General features: G+C 37.8%; 1 protein-coding gene across 7 annotated transcripts in view; it reads left to right on the top strand.

Annotated features, from left to right (window-relative positions):
- PDE8B (phosphodiesterase 8B) overlaps positions 1–21,804 on the top strand; it is a 297,791-nt gene that overhangs the window by 64,585 nt on the left and 211,402 nt on the right. Inside the window, exon 3 of one of the 7 annotated variants that reach the window (XM_066381709.1) lies at positions 11,858–11,864. The exons of the other annotated variants lie outside the window; for them this stretch is intronic. Within the exon in view, the coding sequence (XP_066237806.1) occupies positions 11,858–11,864 (7 nt within the window). The remainder of the gene's footprint in view (positions 1–11,857; positions 11,865–21,804) is intronic. 7 annotated transcript variants of the gene reach the window in all.

Below are 21,804 nucleotides of genomic sequence, written 5' to 3'. Positions count from 1 at the left end.
CGGCCCACAGAAAGGCCCCTGACTCTGCCTCTCTGTGGGGTAACACGGGCACCCACTCCTGGGGCTTAGGAAGAAATCTCTCGCCCAGTAGCTGCGCGCACCGACCAGGAGATCAGGTAAAATGGCTGCCCCACTTGTCTTTCTTTGTTTGGGTTTGGCACGAGTGTTAGCTTGTATTGCCCGGGTTGCCACAGGATCAGTTTTTCCTCGGCTTGGATCTCCGTGCCACAGCCTGGTTCGGCCGTTTGTGCCGCGGCCTGGATGTATTCACCCCCTTTGCCCGCCTCAGTTTCTATATTCACAGTTACCAGAGAAAGCCGCCCTGTTTAGGTTAGTGAGGAAGGCGGAGCATTTCTTACTCCCTAATTCCTTCGGGGTTTGGTTATATATTTAGCCAATTTTTCAGTCGACCATACCTTCGGGTGTATTGCGAAGCATCTGGAGGCTCCAAGTATAGGTTTTTCTGTTTCTGGTTGAAGATCTTGTTGAGTTTTGGGGGAGATTTATCGGTATCGCTTTTTACCCTGCCATTACTCTGACGTCATCTCCTTCCTAGGTACTTTTTGTTGTTGCTGTTTCAATAGTGAAGGGGATTGTTTTCTTAATTTCTCTTTTAGACAGATTATTGTTTGTATATAAAAATGCCTCTGATTTCTGAGTATTAATTTTATATCCTGCCACCTTGCTGAATTCATTTATCAGGTCCAGTAGTTTTTTTACTCTGACTTTAGGGTTTTCTGTGTACAGTATCATATCATCAGCAAATAATGATAATTTTACTCCTTCTTTTCCAATTTGGATGCCTTTTATTTCTTCTTCTTGTGTGATTGCTGTGTCTAGGACTTCCATAACTATGTTGAATAAGAGTGGTGAAAGGAGTCACCCCTGCCTTGTTTTTGATCTTAAGGGGATTGCTTTTAAATTTTGCCCATTGAGAATGATGTTGGCTGTGGGTTTGTCATAGATGGCCTTTATCATGTTGAGGTATGTTCCCTGTATTCCCACTTTGCTGAGAGTTTTTTATCATAAATGGGTGCTGGATTTTATCAAATGCTTTTCTGCATCTATTGATATTATCATGCAGTTTTTCTCCTTCCTATTGTCTATATAATGAATCACATTGATTGGCTTGCGAATATTGAACCATCCTTACCTCCCCAGAATAAATCCCACTTGATCATGATGTATGATTTTTTTCATGTTTTGCTGCATCCCATTTGCTAATAGTTTGTTGAGAATTTTAGCATCTAAATTCATCAGAGATATTGGCCTATAGTTTTCTTTCTTTGTGTTGTCTTTGCCTGGTTTTAGAATGAGAATTATGCTCACGTCATAAAAGGAGCTTAGAAGTCTTTCCTCCTCTTGAATTTTTTGAAATATCTTGAGAAGTATAGGAGTTAGTTCTTGTTTGAATATTTGGTACAATTCGCCTGTGAAACCATCTTGCCCAGGGCTTTTTTGTTTGTTGGGAGTTTTTTGATAACTGTTTCAATCTCATATGTTGTAATCAGACTGTTTAGGTTTTCTGATTCTTGCAGATTGAATTTTGAAAGATTATATGTTTCAAGGAATTTGTCCATTTCACCTAGGTTGTCTAATTTTTTGGCATACATTTTTCATAGTATTTTCTTACAATCCATTATATTTCTGCTGTGTCTGTTGTTACTTTTCCACCCTCATTTCTAATTTTATTTATTTAAGTTTTTTCTCTTTTTTTTGGTCAACCTGGTTAAGGGTTCATTGATCTTGTTTACTTTTTCAAAGAACCAGCTTTTGGTTTCATTGATCCTCTGTGTTATTTTTTTAGTCTCTATGTCATTTATTTCTGCTCAGATCTTTATTATTTCTTTCCTTCTACTTCCTATGGGCTTTACTTGCTGTTCTTTTTCTAGTTCTTTTAGTTGCAGGATTAAGTTGTTTATTTGAGCTTTTTCTAGCTTCTTAAGGTATGCCTGTAATGCTATGAACTTCCCTCTCAGAACTGCTTTTGCTGTGTGCCACTGATTTTGAGTTGTATGCTTATTTTCATTTGTTTCAAGGAAATTGTTGATTTCTTCCTTGATCTTATTGTTAATCCATTCATTATTTAACAACATACTATTTAGTTTCCAAGTGTTTGAGTGTTTTTTAGTTTTTCTATTGTTGTTGATTTCTAGTTTCATGCTATTGTGATCCAAGAAGATGCTTGATATGATTTCAATCTTCTTTAATGTATTGAGACTTGTTTTGTGTCCTAATATGTGGTCTATTCTAAAGATTGTACCATGGGCACTTGAAAAGAATGTATATTCTGCTGCTTTAAGGTGAAAGGTTCTGAAGATATATATTAAATCTAGTTTATCTAGTGTTTCCTTTAAGTCTGCTGTTTCTTTGTTAATTTCCTTTCTTGAGGATTTATCCAATGATGTTAATGGGGTATAGAAATTCCCTACTATTTCTGTTGATTCTGCCCTTTATGACGATCAAAATCTGCTTTATATATTTAGGTGCTCCTATATTAGGTGCATAGGTATTTATAATGGTTATCTTTTCTTGTTGGATTGTTCCCTTTATCGTTATGTAGTGACCTTCTTTATCCCTTACTATATAGCCTTTGTTTTAAAGTCTATTTTGTCAGTTATAAATATTGCTACTCCAGCTTTTTTTTCATTTCCACTTGCATGAAATATATTTTTCCATCCTTTTACTTTCAATCTATGTGTATCTTTTGTTTTGAGGTGGGTCTCTTGTGGACAGCATATGTACGGGTCCTGTTTTCTTCTCCATTCAGCTACCCTATGTCTTTTGATTTGAACATTTAATTCATTTACATTTAAGGTTATTATTGATATGTAGTTGTTTATTGCCATTTTATTCTTTAAATCTACATTCCTGTTTTACTAGATTTTCCCCCCATTCTGTTTACAGCAGGACCTTTTACATTTCTTGTAGCATTAGTTTGGTTGTGATGAATTCCTTGAGTTTTGTGTTTTTTGTTTTTTGTTTTTGTCTGGGAAGTTTTTTATTTTTCCTTCATTCTTAAATGATAGCCTGCTGATAAAGAAGACTTGGTTTTAGGTTCTTGTTCTGCATTACTTTGAATATTTCTTGCCATTCACTTCTGGCCTCAAGTGTTTCCTTGTAAAAGTCAGATGTTATCCTTATGAGGGCTCCTTTGTAGGTGATTGACTGCTTTTCTCTTACAGCTTTTAGTATTCTTTCTTTATCTCTTAGGTTTGGTATTTTGATTATGATGTTTCTTGATATAGGTCTCTTTGGGTTTCTTTTTAATGGGGTTCTCTGTGCTTCCTGAACCTATGTGTCTTTTTCCTGCATCAATTTAGGGAATTTTTCAGCTATGTTTTCTTCAATCAGCTTCTCTATCCCTTGTTTTTTCTCTTTTCTTTCAGGAACCCCTATTATACAGAAGTTGTTTCTCTTCATGTTGTCACAGAGCTCTCTTAGAGTTTCCTCAGACTTTTTGATCCTCTTTTCTTTTTCCTGTTCTGCTTCTGTGCTTTCGCTTATCTTGTCTTCTAAATCTCTGATTCCATCCTCAGCTTCATCCAGCCTGCTTTTAATACCTTCTAGTGTATTCTTCATTTCTGTGATATTGTGTTTATTATTTCTGTCTGGTTCTTTTTTATGATTTTAGTGTCCTTTTTGATGCTTGCAATTTCATTATTTAGGTGCTCATTAAGTCCATCCATTGTAGCTTTGAGATCTTTAAGCATACTAAAAATCATTATTTTAAATTCTGCAACCGGTAATTTGATTACTTCCATTTCATTCAGTTCTTTTTCTGGAGATATTTCTTGTTGATTCTTATGGCTTATGTTCCTCTGTCTTCTCATTGTTTCTGTGTGTGGTTTGCAGGCTTGTTAGAGTTGTGGATCTGAGGTTGGTTTTTTTAATTTGGCTTCTCCTCCAGGCTTTATTCCTCTGCTTCTGCTGGTTACTTGGATTTAATTCTCCTTAACTAGTAGAGCCACTTTTAATCTTCATTTCCCTACTTTTTGTTTGCTGAACCCATCAGGGAGCTTCTGTTTGCTGATCTCAGCAGGGAGCTTCTATGTTTAGGAGGGGGGAAGTGGGTATATCTAGTTTTGGGGGGGTTTTGTTTGTTTGTTTTGGCCCTAGTTGAAACTGTATCCAGGAATGCAGTGGTGGTGACCTCTGAGAATCTGAAGGTGTGTTCTGCTCATTTACTCCCCAGGGGTGAGGTGTGTTCTCAGTATGAAGGGGGAGGTGTAGCTCAGGTCTCCCTTGAAATTTGAGTCACTGCCCCTTCCCCTTACTTCCTCTTTTCTGGAAGCCCTTTCATGCTGATTGGATCTGGAAAGCTATTTTAGGTAGGTCACCTGGTTCTACTCTAGGCTTGTGCTGGGCAGAGGGAGTGACCTCTCCCACAGCTATGGCCACCTCTGCACTGGAGAATGAGTCAGCTCAGCTCAGGTTATGTCCCCTTGTCTCTCCCCACTTTCCTCATGCAAGACCAGTCAGTTCTCTCAGCCTTCCTCACCCCTGGAGCCCCAGGCAAGGGGCTATGAGCAATATTTTCTGCTCTGTTCCTTTAAGGCTGCTCTTTCTTTTGCCAGCTACTTCCCACATACAGAACTCTCGCTCTTCTTACCAATCAATGCTGTCTGGCTATCTCCTCCAGACCCTGGGTTTCTAGACTAGGTCTCTAGGCTGGGTCTCCAGTTTTGAGACTTAGGACCCCTGCCTCTCAGGTTCTCTCTCCTTGTAATCAGAGCCCTTCTGGACTCTCAGCCTTAGCCTCCCCTCACTCCTGTTATTGAGGGAGCCCCTACCACACTCCCTACCAGGATCAGTGTAGATTCTTCTGTGCTCCTTAGTTTTTGAGTCCTGTTCTTTTAGTCCAAAGTTGGTTTTTCATGTTGATTGTTCTTAAATTAATTTGTAATCCAGTTTGGTTGTGGGAGGTGGCAGTTTGTGCATCTGCCTACTCTGCTGCCATCTTCCTGCCAATTGTATTATTTCTTCAGTTATGTGTTTTCCATCTGATCCTTTTATTTCTTTAGAGTTTTTGATTCTGCATTTAAAATATGCTGGATCTACTTCTTTTCTGTTTTTCTCCTGTGTTGTGACAGATTTTTTTTGACTTTCTAGACCAAGGACCTATAAACTTCAGATTGCATGCAAAAATCTATCCTGCTGCTTATTTCTATAAATAAAATTTTATTGGAACACTGCCAAGCCCATTTATGTATGTGTTGTCTATGGCTATTTTCATGCTGTAATGGCAAAGTTGGCCAATTTCAAGAGACCATATGGTCCACAAGTAAAAATTGTTTACTAGCTTGACCTTTACAGAAAGTTTGCTAACTCCTGTTCCAGACTACTTATTTTGTTCTTAGGACTGAATATTCTTTTTTAGTTTATTGAATTTTGTAAATTTCCTCAAATCTTCTTTGTTTCAAAAAATATTTTTGTGTTTCTAATTAAATCAATTTGAGGATTTGCATCCCTTTAATCTTTAATGTTTTCTTTTTTCTCTTTTATTAGTGAGACTCATTTGATTTCAGCTTGGTCTTTTTCCCTTAGAGACTGAATCCCCTTCCAGGTTTCTTTGCCTGTTCCTGGGTTAGATGACCTCAGCACCCATGTACTGGGATTGTGGAGGCTCTCGTGTAGTGTTTGACTTGGAGGGGATGGAAGACCTGGCAATCATTTCTAGGGGCAGCCCTCGTCAAAGAAGGAAAAGGAACTTTACCTTTTCCAGTGATGATTGAGGAGGGCCTTTTATTTTCCAGCCTTGACAGTGCAGTGGGTGGGGGGAAAGCAGTATTTTCCAGTATGTAAGGACTAAGAAATGACAAAATTGAAAATGACAAAATGAAAAATGAGAACAACAAAACTGAAGCTGTCAAAGTTTGGGAACATCATGAAACAGATGTCTTTGGAAAAGACAATAATACTAGGGAAATAGAAGGCAGCAGAATAAGAAGATGACCAAATATGAGCTGGGTTGGCTTCATAAAGAAAGCCACAAGCATGACTCTGCAGAAACTGAGGACAGGATGCTGTGGGCATTATTCATTCATAGTGTTGCCAGGAGTCAGAGCCAACTCAGCAGCATATAACACACCCAAGGTCTAAGAGCATTTTAGTTCTCCAGGTCCAGTAGGATTGTGGGACCTCTGTCTATAAACATTACATGGTGAACTGGGAGGTGCAGCACCCTTACCATAACACAACAAGTGCACATTCATACTTGTGTAGGTACACATCTGCCTTTCTGGCCCCAGATGCCACATATCACAGATTACAAAAATAGTAATGAACCTCTTATGAACTCCAGGCCTCAGCTGCCCCATGCTTTCCAGGCCTCAGTAAGAGAATTATCCTTTTTTTCCAAATTTCAGAGTTATTTATTTCATAGGTAGGACATTGGGAGAACTTGTTGATTTCTAATTTGGGTATTCACTTTTTCCTTTTGCCCTCTGTCTATGCCAGGAAGGAATAGGTGGTATGGGTGGTATACTGTAGATCAGAATGGGACTTGGCATGTGTTTGATTAAAAGTATAGTGGTACCATAAGGGGTCTATACTTCCATCAATAAATGAGACATTACACTCATGTTTATTTTCCTATGCACACCAGCACAGACTAATCAAACATCAGTAATAAGTCTCTAAGAGACCAATGTTCAATGACCTTGTTTGATGACTCTCCCATCTTATAGATGTTTCATGAAAATTCCTACTGGCTATTGGAGGTTAATCATTGTTATGATTTACAGAAAAAAAGCTAGTTCAGCTAATTACTTGAACTTTTTCAGTTTACAGAGGGTTCTCTTGAGACCAGAGATTTACTGATTTAGAACTTAAATTTGCCATCCATCACTGCTTAAAAGCTTTGGTTCAAAAATATTTGACTTAAATTTATGAGAATCCTTTATTGCTGAAGGACTGGTTGGTTATTTACAATTATTTGTCATTTATTATCATTTAATTATTAGTTACAGTAATAAGTTTATTTTTACATCTTCAGAATAGTTTTTATATTGGAGAGTCATAAATTGGAAATAATAGATGAAAGCACTGATGGAGCCTATTTTTATGTACCACAAAAGAAGTGTAACCCTTGTGGAAGCTGTTCTAATGCAGTGTTTGGTCTACCTATCATGCCCTAAGTACATTTAAGTGTGTGGCGATTTCATTATGCATTCAATATTCACTAATATATTATTATTCTTATTGTAATCTCATTTGATTCTAAATTCTGTAGTGGTATCTGTGTGACACAGAAATGATTTCCCCCACTTTGTCTATTTAACCATACAGGGAATATGCTCCTTTGGTCGTCAATAATAGGAAAAGTTTTTCCCCCTTTGTGTTAAGGACAAAGGTAGATTACTGTAAAACCATGCCACATTAAGTATTTTTTTCAAAAAAAGAGACAAAGAATAAATAACTTCTAGGGTGCGTCCTGAACTCAGTATAAATTTATTTCATTCTGTACCTTCTCTTCTATTTCTGTGTTCAAACAGCAACATCACTGGTGTTCAGAATGGTGAGAATAAGGTCCTGCAAATTTATTTCCAGTATACTAAACTTGTAAGGCACAAAGAACCAACTATTACATTTTATGAAAAAATACCAGAACAAAAATTGTTGAGACATAATTATCTGGACAACTCTCATTTGATTATAAAGTCAGTTAACCAGGCTGTACGCTGTTTTGAGCATTTTGTTTGATATTTTGTTTAGCTCTGTTACAAAAATTTATTGCATATCAACTAGGTTTGAGGCATTTTTCCAGGTGCCAGGCTAATAGAAATTAATTGCATACTAAAAACATAAAGTGTAATAAGGTAAATCAACCACCAAAAATAAAAAAAATATATGCCTGATAAAAATTACATAAAGATAAACTGCATTAGAGGTTTAAAAAATACTCACTAAATACAAAAGAAAGCAGAAAAAGAGGGAAAGGGGCCACCAAGAATAGAGGAGACAAGTAAAAACAAAGAGCAAGATAATAGTTTAAACCTAATCATATTGCTAATTACATTAAATGTGAGTGGTCAACCACCTCAACTAAAAGGCAGAGATTACCAGGTTAGATAAAAGAAAAGGTAAGACTCAACTATATGCTGTCAGTTAGACACCTACATTAAATATGAAGACACAAATAGGTTAAAAGAAAAGGATAGAATATGTATACCATACTAACACTAATTGAAAACAAAAAGCTGAAGTGGCTATATTAATATCAAACAAAATGAATTTCAGACTATGATTATAGTATGCTATTATCATTTCATAATCAAAAGGGGTTAATGAATAAAGAGAATATAATTTTTATTTTATTTATTCCTTTTTAGAGAGGAGAGAGAGAGGGAGAGAGACAGAGAGGGAGAGAGAGAAGAGAGAGACAGAGAGAGAGAAGGGGAGGAGCTGGAAGCATCAACTCCCATATGTGCCTTGACCAGGCAAGCCCAGGGTTTCGAACTGGCGACCTCAGCATTTCCAGGTCAACGCTTTATCCACTGTGCCACCACAGGTCAGGCCTGAATAAAGAGAATATAATACTACTAAAAGATTATGCATATAGTAATAAGTTATCAAAATATATTGAAATAAAAACATAGAGCTAAAAGGAGAAAAAGATGAAGCTACATTTATAACCAGTAATTTCAACACCTTTTTCTCAGTAATAATTTAGGGAAGAATGTTCCAGGCAAAAGAAAGCATATGTGCAAAGGTCCTGAGGTCAGAAAATGTTTGAGTATTGGAAGAGCCCAAAGCAGTTCAGTATGTTTAGAGCAGAGTGAGTTGAGTGAGCATGGTCCATGGTAGGCCAGAGAAGCAGGCAAGGATTAGATTGCCTTTGGATAAGGATCTTGTAGCTCCACAAAACAGAAATGGGGAGCAAAAATTTTTACTTCATACTGTAACTCTGATTTAATATTTAGTCTTTTGCTGTTCTTAAAATTTCTGTATGATCTAAAACTGAAAACATTATATGACAAGGAATACCACACTTTAAAGAACAAGTAAGACCTAACAAGGTTCCATTAGGAAGCAGAGTTGTCTCTCTCCCGTCGCTTCTCTCAAGCTTGTTTTGTTAAATCCTTCTTTTACATTTCTGGATTAGCTCTCAAGCATTTATCATAGCTTTAGACTCTCATTTTCAGTTATTAAAAGTCCAACATGATCTAAATCAAAACTCCCTTCCCCAGAGGCAGATTAAAGTCGGTGGAGGCTGGGGTGCAAAAGAAAATATTGGGCCCCTTTAAAAAAAAGAGTGAGACGGGGGAAATAAAAAATACGTGTTCGCCATATTTTTAAATAAATAAATAAATATTATGTACTATTAATGCTAAAATTGCACATATGAAACCAAACTTGGTGTCATTAGAAAAAAAAATATGAAGTTTGTATTTTGCAGGGGCCTTTCAGAAGTCGGGGCCCAGGGGTGTGCTTGGTGTGCCCACCGTTAAACCTGTCTCTGCCCATCCCCCATCATTCAAGTCAGTGCTTCTATGTTTCCTTCAGCTCAGGGTTGACCTTGTCATGAAAACTTGCAACAAAGAAGGGCTGTATGGCCTTTTATTTCAGCTCTCCTTGTCCTACCCCTTTTACACAGGCTTCTGGCTTCTCAAGATCAGGGTCAGAAAGTGAGAGATAACTGGGAGGTGGGGAACTGGGCCTTTTGAGGGGTTCTTTTAACTTTCTCTTGGTTACCGAATTGTTTTGCTCATGGAATGCTTTGGTGGTTCTTTGTCTCACCCTCTGCCACACACCTCCTCTAACACACACACACACACACACACACACACACTATACTTTTTCATTCCTTATCTGGTGGCATGTGTTTTCCACCAGACCCTTTATCATGCCATCTCTCCTGGATCCCTTCTTGGATAGGATCCCTTCAAGGTGATCCAAGCCTGCTGCTGCCTTCTGCATTGTCCACTTAGTTACAAATCCTTGCCTCACCAAAATTTGGAATTGTAGGCTTCTTTCATTGTCCTTTTCCCTTCTCCCATTAGGGGCAACTCCAGCAACCCTTGTCTCTACCACACATGCCCCATTCTCCAGAAAACCCCTCTATATCTTCACAGGTGGCAGCATTAGAGGTCTATGAGTTTCTCTCTGCAGGCTGTCCTTGTACCTCTACTCTTTTGGGGGAGTTCTCTCGCTGCTGTCTCAGTGGGAGGGAGAATGTGCCCTCTCTCTTTCTGTGCTCTTAGAAGAAGAAGAGCTCTGCAGCAATACTCACTAAGTCAGTCACTGTTTCAACATTTTTCCTCATTCAACCAGCAAACCTCAAATAGGCTAGAGGTGGGAAATGAGCTCAGAGTGGTGACAATGTGTGCCCTCATCCTGGAAAGTCCTATGTCAAAGAGTCTCTATAGTGTGCTCTTATTTCGGCTTTTGGCTTTTTAATATCTTGTTACATGTAGAAAACAGTTTGAATATACAAGTAAACTGTCACTTCACTTACCTGTAATATTGAAATATAAAGGCCCACTAATATGGTTGTTCAAGATTTTTGTGCTCAGCAAAGGAAACAAACCAACCACAACATGAAAAGGCAGTCTGTGGAATGGGAGAAAATAACTGCAAACACATATAGGAACTCTTAGAACTCAATAGCAAAAAAATCCCAAATAACCCAATTTAAAAAATGGGCAAAGGACCCAAATAAACATTTTTTTAGGAAGGCATGCATGTGATCAATAGGTATATGAAAAGGTGCTCAACATCATTAATTATAAGACAGGTGCCAATCAAAACCATGTGAGGCATCACCTCCAACCTGTTAGGATGGCTATTATAAAAGAGACAAGAGATAACAAGTATGAGTGAGGATGTGGAAAAAAGATAACTCTTGGGCATTTTTGGTTGAATGTAAATAGGTACAGACACTATGGAAAACAGTAGGGAGTTTTCTCAAGAAATTAAAAATAGAACAGCTGTATGCTCCAGCAATCCCACTTCTGGGTATATATACAAAGGAAATGAAATAATTCTTACAGAGATTATGCCCCCATGTTTATTGCAGCATTATTCACCAAGGTATGGAAACAACCTAAGTGTCCATCAACATATGAATGGATCAAGAAAATGTGGTATATACACAAAAATGCAATATTATTCACCCATAAAAGAAGAGAGTAACCCTGCCACTTGTGACAACATGGATGAAGCTGGAGGGCATTATGCTAAGTGATATAATCCAGAGAGAGAAAGACATGGTATACTGCATGATATCACTTATATATGAAATCTAAAAAGTTGAACTCATGGGAACTAAAAATAGGAAAGTGGTTGCCAGGGGCTGGGGGTGGGGTGGAGAGAATAAGGAGTGGTTGGTAAAAGGGTACAAACTTTCAGTTATAAGGTAAATAAGGTTTGAGGATCTAATGTAAGACATGGTAACTCTAGTTGAAAATGTTTTATTGCATAATTGAAGCTTGCTAAGAGAGTAGAATTAAAATGTTCTTGCACAAAGAAAAGGAGGTTAATGTGTGAGGTGATGGATGTGTTAACATGAAAAATGAATTCTTTCACAGTTATACTTGTATCAAATGATCACATCATATACTTTAAATGTCTTACAGTTTTGTCAATTATGCCTTAATAAAGCTTGAAGAAAAGATGATTTCAAAAGGCTCTAATGTGGCAGTAGCATTTTAAGACCTTGCTGAATTGAAAGTGTTTCTTAGAAATCAGCTTGTCAGCTTACCATCTGGTTTGGGAAGGAGCCAGCTCCTTCCTATAAAGAGACATTTTAAAAAGTGACACTTAAAAATTAGCCACCATTTGTAGAAATGCTTTTGGAAAATTTTTATATGAAATGTAATAATCTGATAAATTAGGACATTCAGTACATTCATAGACATGAGGTTCATAGAATTGGAATATTAATTAATTTCATAATAAAAAAATAAATTTATACTTAGGCATTTTATTGATGATTTCCACAGAAGCTCCTTTCTTAGTCTGTTATCGGGCCATTTTCCCAAAGTACCCTGCTTTTTTATTTAAATCAGAAAAACAATGAAAAAATAAAAATCATGGCTTCTAGTACTGAATGGAAATGGAGAAATAAATTAGAAACAATTGATCAAGACCATCCTTTATTTCTGTCTGATTATGGAGAGACCATTGATTGAGTCTGTTTGAAAGATAGTTATATTCTGTTGCTTTTAAAATGGCCAGAAATAAAAATGACCTGTCAGCTTGATAAAGGTTAGAAAAATCTCATAGCTTGAAAAAAAAGTCAGAAGCCATCCTGATAGAATTCTCCTGTGGAGGTAATAAACCAGCCTTCAGTACTTCTGAAAGGAACTCATCATAGGATATGTATAGGTGCAATGAGGAGGAATGTCATCTCCACATAGACAGGAAAAGATACAAGGAAGGAGCAGCTCTATTTCTGTAGGTTCTGCATCTAAACCCAAGACCTTAAGTGAAAGGGTTGTTAAAACATTTCTTTTTAGTGTAGATCAGGATGTATTGGAAACCAGTTGTGAGTCAAATTAATCATTGATTACAGTTTGGCAAGACTCTGGGAACAACACTTATTTATGTTTTGCTCTTAATCATGCCATTTTTGTTCCTAATTTACCACTAGATTTAGTAAAACTGATAGCTATCAATTAGATGGTCAGTCCTCTTCCCACATCAGAGGGTATCTGTCTGTTCATAGTTAGGTACCCCTTCTGTCTCAAGGGACTGCCAGATTGTGGGTCCATGGGATTGCTGTACACACCTAGACCTGTCAAGTGCTAGCTAATGCTTAAGAGGATTCAAGTGATATATCCTCTAAGAGAAGGTTATGCAAGAAGAAGAAAGATTGGTCTGTTGTCCCTCTCCACTCAGATGTTTGGCTGGGCTCTCCACCTAAATTTTAAAAATTTCCCCCCACTTGACCTCAGCAGCAGAAGAGGTTTTCCATATGTGCATTCAGAGAAGTATCTTGTGTTCACAGGGAAATCACTTTTAGTCCCATGTAATATTTGAGGGCATTCCTCTGCAGCCTGCTGATAGCTGCCTGCTTTCCCTTTTTTTCCCTCTGCCTCTTTTCTCAGGATGAAATAACTTGGGATACCTTTTTTCTACATGAAGAAAACATTTTTTAAATGAGAACACTCTGTCTTAAAAGTAGTAACAAGAAAATAAGGGCAAGATGACGATGGAGTAGGTGGACATACCAACTTTCAAATCCCAGAACCAAAGTGGATTACAACTTAATTTTAAGAACCACCATCTGGAAAAACCAACTTTGAACTAAACTAAGAGGACTCTTCAAACTAGGAACACTGAAGAAGCCACATTGAGACTGGTAGGAAAAGTGGAAACACAGAGAGGGCTGCCCAGCTCCCCAGAGCAAAGGGAAACCCAGACAGACTTGCATGGCAAGAAGAGAATTTAGTGTAGAGGGGAGGGACCAGGACCCCAGGAACAAAACCCCAGCCTGCAGCCCCAGAGCATAGAAGAGGCATGTGGACAGGTTTTAGCTGTGAAACAAGTCAGGATACTGTTTGTGAGAAAGAGACAAATTTCTCAGACCCAGGATTCTTCTTAAAGGGACCACGCAGAAAACCTCTCTCACAACTACCCACCTGGGGCTCCGAGGGACGTGGAGAGATGAGCAGACCGGAGCAGTAGGAAGAGAGTGTAATCTAGGAGACACAGGTAAAAACACTTTGAGGGACAGCCACCCTAACCCCTGGGATGAGTCACTTCCCAAATATGAAGTGAATCTTTTCCCTGGAAACAGCAATACTAGCAAAGGGAAGCAGGACACCAGCTAAACAAGCTCTCCCTCAGCACTCGGAGCAGAGCAGCTTAGAAGAAGGGAGCTTTCAGGCCTACTGTATGAAGTGTTAGGGTCTGACCTGCAGTGCCCCCACCCACAATGCTGAGGGTTTGCTGGAGTACAGGAGGCGGCGGGACGTGGAAGCGCGGTTCTGTCGGTGGGGGTGGAAGCTAGTCCAGCCATGCCTGAGGCCTGAGTGTGAGCTCAGTCTAGCTCTGCAGGGGTAGAGGGGATGCACAAAAGAGGTCCAGCCTGGGCCTGCCTGCAACTCCACCTGCAGGGGAAGGGTGGGAGCCTGGGAATGGGTGCAGATCCACTGCTGAGCAAGGGTGTGCTGGCACGCAGCCTCACCTGAACTGCAGAGCTGAGGCTTGTTGCCCTAGGTGCGAGCCAGCTCCATGCATGGAAGCAGGGTGAAAGCCAGGGAAAAGGCGGAGATCCACAGCTGAACGCGCACCCACAGCCCCGCCTGGCCCACAGAGCCTAGGCTTGCAGCTGACCAGAGCTTAGAACAACAGTAGATGGTCCTTACTAACACCTAAATAAAGAGATAGAAAATATAAAAAAGGAAATTGAAATAATTAAAAAGAGTCAATCATAAATGACAAATAGAATAACAGAATTGAAGACCACAATGGAAGGAATTAAAAGCAGGATGGATGAAGCTGAGGATCTAATCAGCGAGTTAAGGACAAGATAAATGAAGGCACAGAAGCAGAGCAGAAAAAAGAAAAGAGACTCAAAAAGTCTGAGGAAACTAAGAGAGCTCTGTGTCAACATGAAGAAAAATCTGCATCATAGGGGTTCCTGAAGAAGAAAAGAAAGAACAAGGGAAAGATATTTTCTTCAATCAAATCATAGCTGAAAACTTCCCTAAGTTGAAGCAGGAGAAAGTCTCACATGTACTAGAAGCACAGAGAACTCCATTAAAGAGAAACCCAAAGAAACCTACACCGAGACACATCACAATTAAAATACCAAAGCTAAGAGATAAAGGGAAAATATTAAAAGCTGCTAGAGAAAAAAAGACTATCACCTAAAAGGAGCCCCATAAGGATGGCATCCTACTTCTGAACAGAAACACTTGAGGCCAGAAGGGAATGACAAGAAATATTCAAAGTAATGCAGAACAAGAACCTACAACCAAGACTACTTTATCCAGCAAGGCTTTTATTTAAAATTGAAGGAGAAATAAAAAGCTCCCCAGACAAAAAAACAAACAAAAAAAAAACAAAAAACCAAACTCAATGAATGCACTACTACCAATCCAATGCTACAAGAAATGCTAAGGGGCCTGTTGTAAACAGATCAAAGAGAAAAAATATATAGCAAAAGAAGAATACAGCTTTAAAGAATAACATGGCAATAAACAACTGCATATCAATAATAACCTTAAATGTAAATGGATTAAATGATCCAATCAAAAGACATAGGGAGAGACTGAAAAGATGGCAGCAAAGTAGGCAGATGCACGGACGCCCAGCTCTCACCACTAAACTGGAATACAAATCAATTTAGGAAAAATCAGCATGAAAAACCAACTCTGAACTACAAGAACAGCTCTCAAAAACCAAGGAGCAAAGAAGAAGCCACAACAAACCTGGTAGGTAGCACCAGAATCTCCCCTGCTTACAGGAACAAAGGGGGGGTGTGAGGCTGAGAGCCCAGAGGGGATCTCACACAAGGGAAAAGAGTAGAAACTACTGCTCACAGCCACTTACCTGGCGAACAGAGAGAGAGGTGTGTTGAAAAGACCAGCTTATCTACCAAGTGGAAAGGAAAGAGAGAGGGACAGACTGTGAGGAGCTAAGGAATGAAGGAGACGACCTAAAAAACAGAGCTGAATTGCTTCCAGATCAGAGATCTCCGGACATCACTCCAGCTCCAATCAGCGCAACAAGACACAGCTGAAAACAAGAAGTGGGGAGGACGGGCAGTAACTCAGGTCTCCATGGAGATCTGAGATACACCTCCCCCTACTGAAGCTGAGAAAACACCCTGCCCCCAGAGAGATTAGGTGGTGGAAGAGACCTTCAGAGTCTCAGGTTGTACCCACCCCATTGCTGGATACAGTTTCAAGGAAGCCCCCTGCTGAGATCAGTAAAAAGACTATCACATGTTAAGAAAACAAACAAATCAAGACTTCAAAACTGCCCAAATATGAAAGTGGACTACAGAGAACAGCTGACACTAACTCAAGAAGACCTAGAAATAACACAACTGAAAACTGGAGGCAAATAACACCACGCCTAGACTCAACCAACTCTACAAATAAAAAACCCAAAAACAGAAAATGAGAAGACAAAGAAGTGCAATCCAAATGAAACCACAAGAGACACCTTCAGGAGATGAACTGAGTGATATGGAAATAATCAAACTTCCAGATGCAGAGTTAAAAATAGTGATTGTAAGGATGCATAGGGATCTTAGAACAACAATGGATGGTCATTATGAACACCTAAATAAAGTAATAGCAAGTATAAAAAATAATCAGTTGGAGATGACAAATACAATATCAGAAATAAAGACCACAATGGAAGGAATTAAAAACAGGATAGATAGAGCTGAGGATCGAATCAGTGAGTTGGACGACAACTGTAATGAAGGCATGAAAGCAGAGAAGAAAAGAGAAAAGAGACTCAAAAAGTCAGAGGAAACCCTTAGAGAGCTCTGTGACAATATGAAGAGAAATTACATCCGCATCATAAGGGTTCCTGAAGAAGAAGAAAAATAACAAGGGATAGAGACTTTGTTCAATCATATCATAGCTGAAAACTTCCCTAAATTAATGCAAGAGAAACTCTCACTAGTCCAAGAAGCACAGAGGACTCCATTAAAGAGAAACCCAAAGAAACCTACACCAAGACACATCATAATTAAAATACCAAAGCTAAGCGATAAAAAGAAAATATTAAAAGCTGCAAGAGAAAAAAAAGTTATCACCTATAAAAGGAGCTCCCATAAGGATGACATCTGACTTCTCAACAGAAACACTTGAGGCCAGAAGGGAATGGCAAGAAATATTCAAAGTAATGCAGAACAAGAACCTACAACCAAGACTACTTTATCCAGCAAGGCTATCGTTTAAAATTGAAGGAGAAATAAAAAGCTTCCCAGACAAAAAACAACTCAAGGAATTCATTACAACCAAACCAATGCTGCAGGAAATTTTAAGGGGCCTGTTGCAAACAGGTCAAAGTGGGAAAAGAATATAGCAAAAAAGGAATACACCTTTAAAGAAGAAAATGGCAATAAACAACTACATATCAATAATAACCTTAAACATAAATGGATTAAAGGATTGAATCAAAAGACATAGGGTAGCTGCATGGATAAGAAAACAGGACCCATACATATGCTATCTACAAGAGACACACCTTAGAACAAAAGATACACATAGATTGAAGGTAAAAGGATGGAAAAAAAACATTTCATGCAAATGGAAATGAAAAAAAAGCTGGGGTAGCAATACTTATATCAGACAAATTGGACTTTAAAACAAAGGATATAGTAAGAGATAAAGAAGGCTACTACATAATGATAAAGGAAGTAATCCAACAGAAAGATATAACTATTATAAATATCTATGCACCTAATATAGGAGCACCCAAATATATAAAGCAGACTTTGATGGATTTAAAGGGAGAGTTCAACAGCAATACTATAATAGTAGGGGATTTCAATACCCCACTAACATCACTAGATACATCCTCAAGAAAGAAAATTAACAAAGAAACAGCAGACTTATTGGAAACACTAGATCAACTCAATTTAATACATATCTTCAGAACCTTTCACCCTGAAGCAGCAGAATATACATTCTTTTCAAGTGCTCATGGTACATTCTCTAGGATAGACCCCATGTTAGGGCACAAAAGTGCTCTCAACAATTTAAAAAGACTGAAATTATATGAAGCACTTTCCCCGATCACAACGGCATGAAACTAGAAATGAACCACAACAGAAAAGCTAAAAATTCTCAAACACATAGAAACTAAATAGCACGTTGTTAAATAATGATGGATTAAGAATGAGATCAAAGAAGAAATAAAAAAATTCCTAAAAACGAATGACAATGAGCATACAACAACTCAAAATTTGTGGGACACAGCAAAAGTAGCACAGAGAGGGAAGTTCATAGCACTACAGGCACACTTTCAGAACCTAGAAAAAGCTCAAATAAACAACTTAACCATGCATCTAAAAGAATTAGAAAAAGAACAGCAAGTAAAGCCCAAATGTAGTAGAAGGAAGAAAATAATAAAGGTCAGAGCAGAAATAAATGACATAGAGGCTAAAGAAACAATACAGAGGATCAATGAAACTAGGAGTTGATCTTTGAAAAGGTAAACAAGATTGATGAATTTTTAACTAGACTCACCAAGAAAAAGTGAGAGAGGACTCAAATAAATAAAATTAGAAATGAGAGAGGAGAAATAACAACTGACACAACAGAAATAAAAAATATTGTAAGAAAATACTATGAAGAACTGTATGCCAAAAAACTAGACAACCTAGATGAAATAGAAAAATTCCTTGAAACATACAATCTTCCAAAAATCAATCTGGAAGAATCAGAAAACCTAAACAGACCGATTACACCAAATGAGATCGAAAGAGTTATCAAAAAACTCCCAACAAAGGAAAGTCTGGAGCCCGATGGCTTCACAACAGAATTCTACCAAATATTCAAAGAATAACTAACTCCTATCCTTCTCAAACTATTTCAAAAAATTCAAAAGGAAGGAAGACTTCCAAGCTCCTTTTATGAAGCGAGCATAATTCTGATTCTAAAACCAGGTGAAGACAACACAAAGAAAGAAAATTATAGGCCAATATCTCTGATGAATATAGATGCTAATATCCTCAACAAAATATTAGCAAACTGGATCCAACAATATATGGAAAAAATCATACACCATGATCAAGTGGGATTTATTCTGGGGAGGCAAGGATGGTACAATATTCGTTAATCAATCAATGTGATTCATCACATAAACAAAAAGAAGGAGAAAATCCATATGATAATTTCAATAGATGCAGAAAAAGCATTTGATAAAATCCAGCACCCATTCATGATTAAAACCCTCAGCAAAGTGGGAATAGAGGGAACATACCTTAATATGATAAAAAGCCATTTATGAGAAACCCACAGCCAACATCATACTCAATGGGCAAAAATTAAAAGCAATAACCTTAAGATCAGGAACAAGGCAGGGGTGCCCCCTTTCACCACTCTTATTTAACACAGTCCTGGAAGTCCTAGCCACAGCAATCAGACAAGAAGAAGAAATAAAAGGCATTCAAGTTGGAAAAGAAGTAAAACTCTCATTATTTGCAGATGATATGATATTGTATATAGAAAACCCTAAAGTCTCAATCAAAAAGCTACTAGACCTGATAAATGAATTCAGCAAAGTGGCAGGATATAAAATCAATACTCAGAAATCAGAGGCATTTTTATACACCAACAATGAACAGTCAGAAAGAGAAATTAAGGAAACAATCCCTTCACAATTACAACCAAAAAAATAAAGTACCTAGGAGTAAACTTAACCAAGGAGACTAAAGACTTGTACTCGGAAAATTACAAAACATTGATAAAAGAAATCAAGGAAGATACAAACAAGTGGAAGCATATACCGTGCTCATGGTTAGGAAGAGTAAACATCATTAAAATGTCTATTTTACCCAAAGGAATCTATAAATTCAATGCAATACAATTTAAAATACCAATGACATACTTTCAAGATATAGACCACATATTCCAAAAATTTATATGGAACCAAAAGAGAACAGGAATAACCTCAGCAATCTTAAAAAAGAAGAATAAAGTGGGAGGTATCAAGTTTTACTACAAGGCCATTGTACTGAAAACAGCCTGGTACTGGCATAAGAACAGGGATATAGATCAATGGAACAGAACAGAGAACACAGAAATAAACCCACAGTCCTATGGACAATTGATATTTGACAAAGGAGGTAAGGAAATACAATGGAGTAAAGACAGCCTCTTTAACAAATGGTGTTGGGAAAATTGGACAGCTACCTGCAAAAAAAATGAAACTAGATCACCAGCTTACACCACTCACAAAAATAAACTCAAAATGGATAAAAGACTTAAATATAGGCCATGAAACCATAAGCATCTTAGAAGAAAACATAGGCAGTAAGCTCTCCGACATCTCTTGGAGCAATATATTTGCTGATTTATCTCCACGGGGAAGTGAAATAAAAGACAGGATAAACAAATGGGACTATATCAAACTAAAAAGCTTTTGCACAACTAAAGACAACAAAAACAGAATAAAAAGACAAAATACACTATGGGAGAACATATTTGACAATACGTCTGATAAGGGGTTAATAACCAAAATTTATACAGAACTTGTAAATCTCAACACCAGGAAGACAAACAATCCAATCCAAAAATGAGCAAAAGAGATGAATAGACACTTCTCCAAAGAGGACATACAGATGGCCAATAGGCATATGAAAAAATGCTCAACATCACTAATCATTAGAGAAATGCAAATTAAAACCACAATGAGATATCACCTCACACCAGCCAGAATGGCGCTCCTCAACAAAACAACACAGAATAAGTGCTGGCGAGGATGTGGAGAAAAGGGAACCCTCCTGCACTGCTGATGGGAATGCAGACTGGTGCAGCCACTGTGGAAAACAGTATGGAGATTCCTCAAAAAACTGAAAATCGAACTGCCTTTTGACCCAGCTATCTCACTTTTAGGAATATACCCCAAGGACACCATAAAACAGCTCCAAAAGGAAAAATGCACCCCATGTTTGTGGCAGCATTGTTCGCAATAGCAAAGATCTGGAAACAGCCCAAGTGTTTGTCAAAGGATGAGTGGATTAAAAAGCTTTGGTACATATATGCTATGGAATACTACTCAGCCATAAGAAATGATGACATCGGATCATTTATAATAACATGGATGCACCTTGATAACATTATACGGAGTGAAATAAGTAAATCAGAAAAAAACTAAGAACTATATGAATCCATACATAGAAGGGACATAAAAATGAGACTCAGAGAGATGAACAAGAATGTGATGGCAACAGGGGTGGGGGTTGGGGGGAGGGGGGATCGGCAAAGAAGGAGGGAGGGTTTGGGGGAGGGGAGGAACACAAGAAATCTAGATAGAAGGTGACAGAAGACAATTTAACTTTGGGGGAGGGGTACACAGCACAATCAAATGTCAAAATAATCTAGAGATATTTTCTTTCAACATATGTACCCTGATTTATCAATGTCACTGCATTAAATTTAATTTTAAAAAAAAGACATAGGGTAGCTGCATGGATAAGAAAACAGGACCCATACATATGCTGTCTACAAAAGACAAACCTTAAAACAAAAGATGCACATAGACTGAGATAAAGGAATGGAAAAAAAATATTTCATGCAAATGAAAATGAAAAAATAGCTTGAGGTAGCAATGTTTATATCAGACAAAATGGACTCTAAAACAAAGGCTATAGTAAGAGATAAAGAAAGACACTACATAATGATAAAGGGAGCTATCCAACAGGAAGATATAACCATTATAAATATCTACGCACCTAATATAGGAGCATCTAAATATAGAGAGCAGACTTTGATGGATATAAAGGTCGAGATCAACAGCAATACTATAATAGTAGGGGATTTCAATACCCCAATAACATCACTAGATACATCCTCAAGAAAGAAAATTAATGAAGAAACAGCAGACATAAAGGACACACTAGTTCAACTCAATTTAATAGATATCTTCAGAACCTTTCACCCTAAAACAGCAGAATATACATTCTTTTCAAGTGCTCATGGTACATTCTCTAGGACAGACTCCATGTTAGGGCTCACAAACCGTCTCAACAAATTTAAGAAGATTGAAATTATATCAAGCATTTTCTCTGATCACAAAGGCATGAAACTAGAACAACCACTAGATCAACCACAACAGAAAAACTGAAAAATACTCAAACACTTGGAAACAAAATAGCATGTTATT

This window comes from Saccopteryx leptura, chromosome 4 (genome assembly GCF_036850995.1).
Source record: "Saccopteryx leptura isolate mSacLep1 chromosome 4, mSacLep1_pri_phased_curated, whole genome shotgun sequence".
Taxonomy (NCBI): Eukaryota; Metazoa; Chordata; class Mammalia; order Chiroptera; family Emballonuridae; genus Saccopteryx; species Saccopteryx leptura.
The sequence above is the reverse complement of the archived record's forward strand: the minus strand, read 5'-3'. Positions and strand labels throughout refer to the sequence as shown.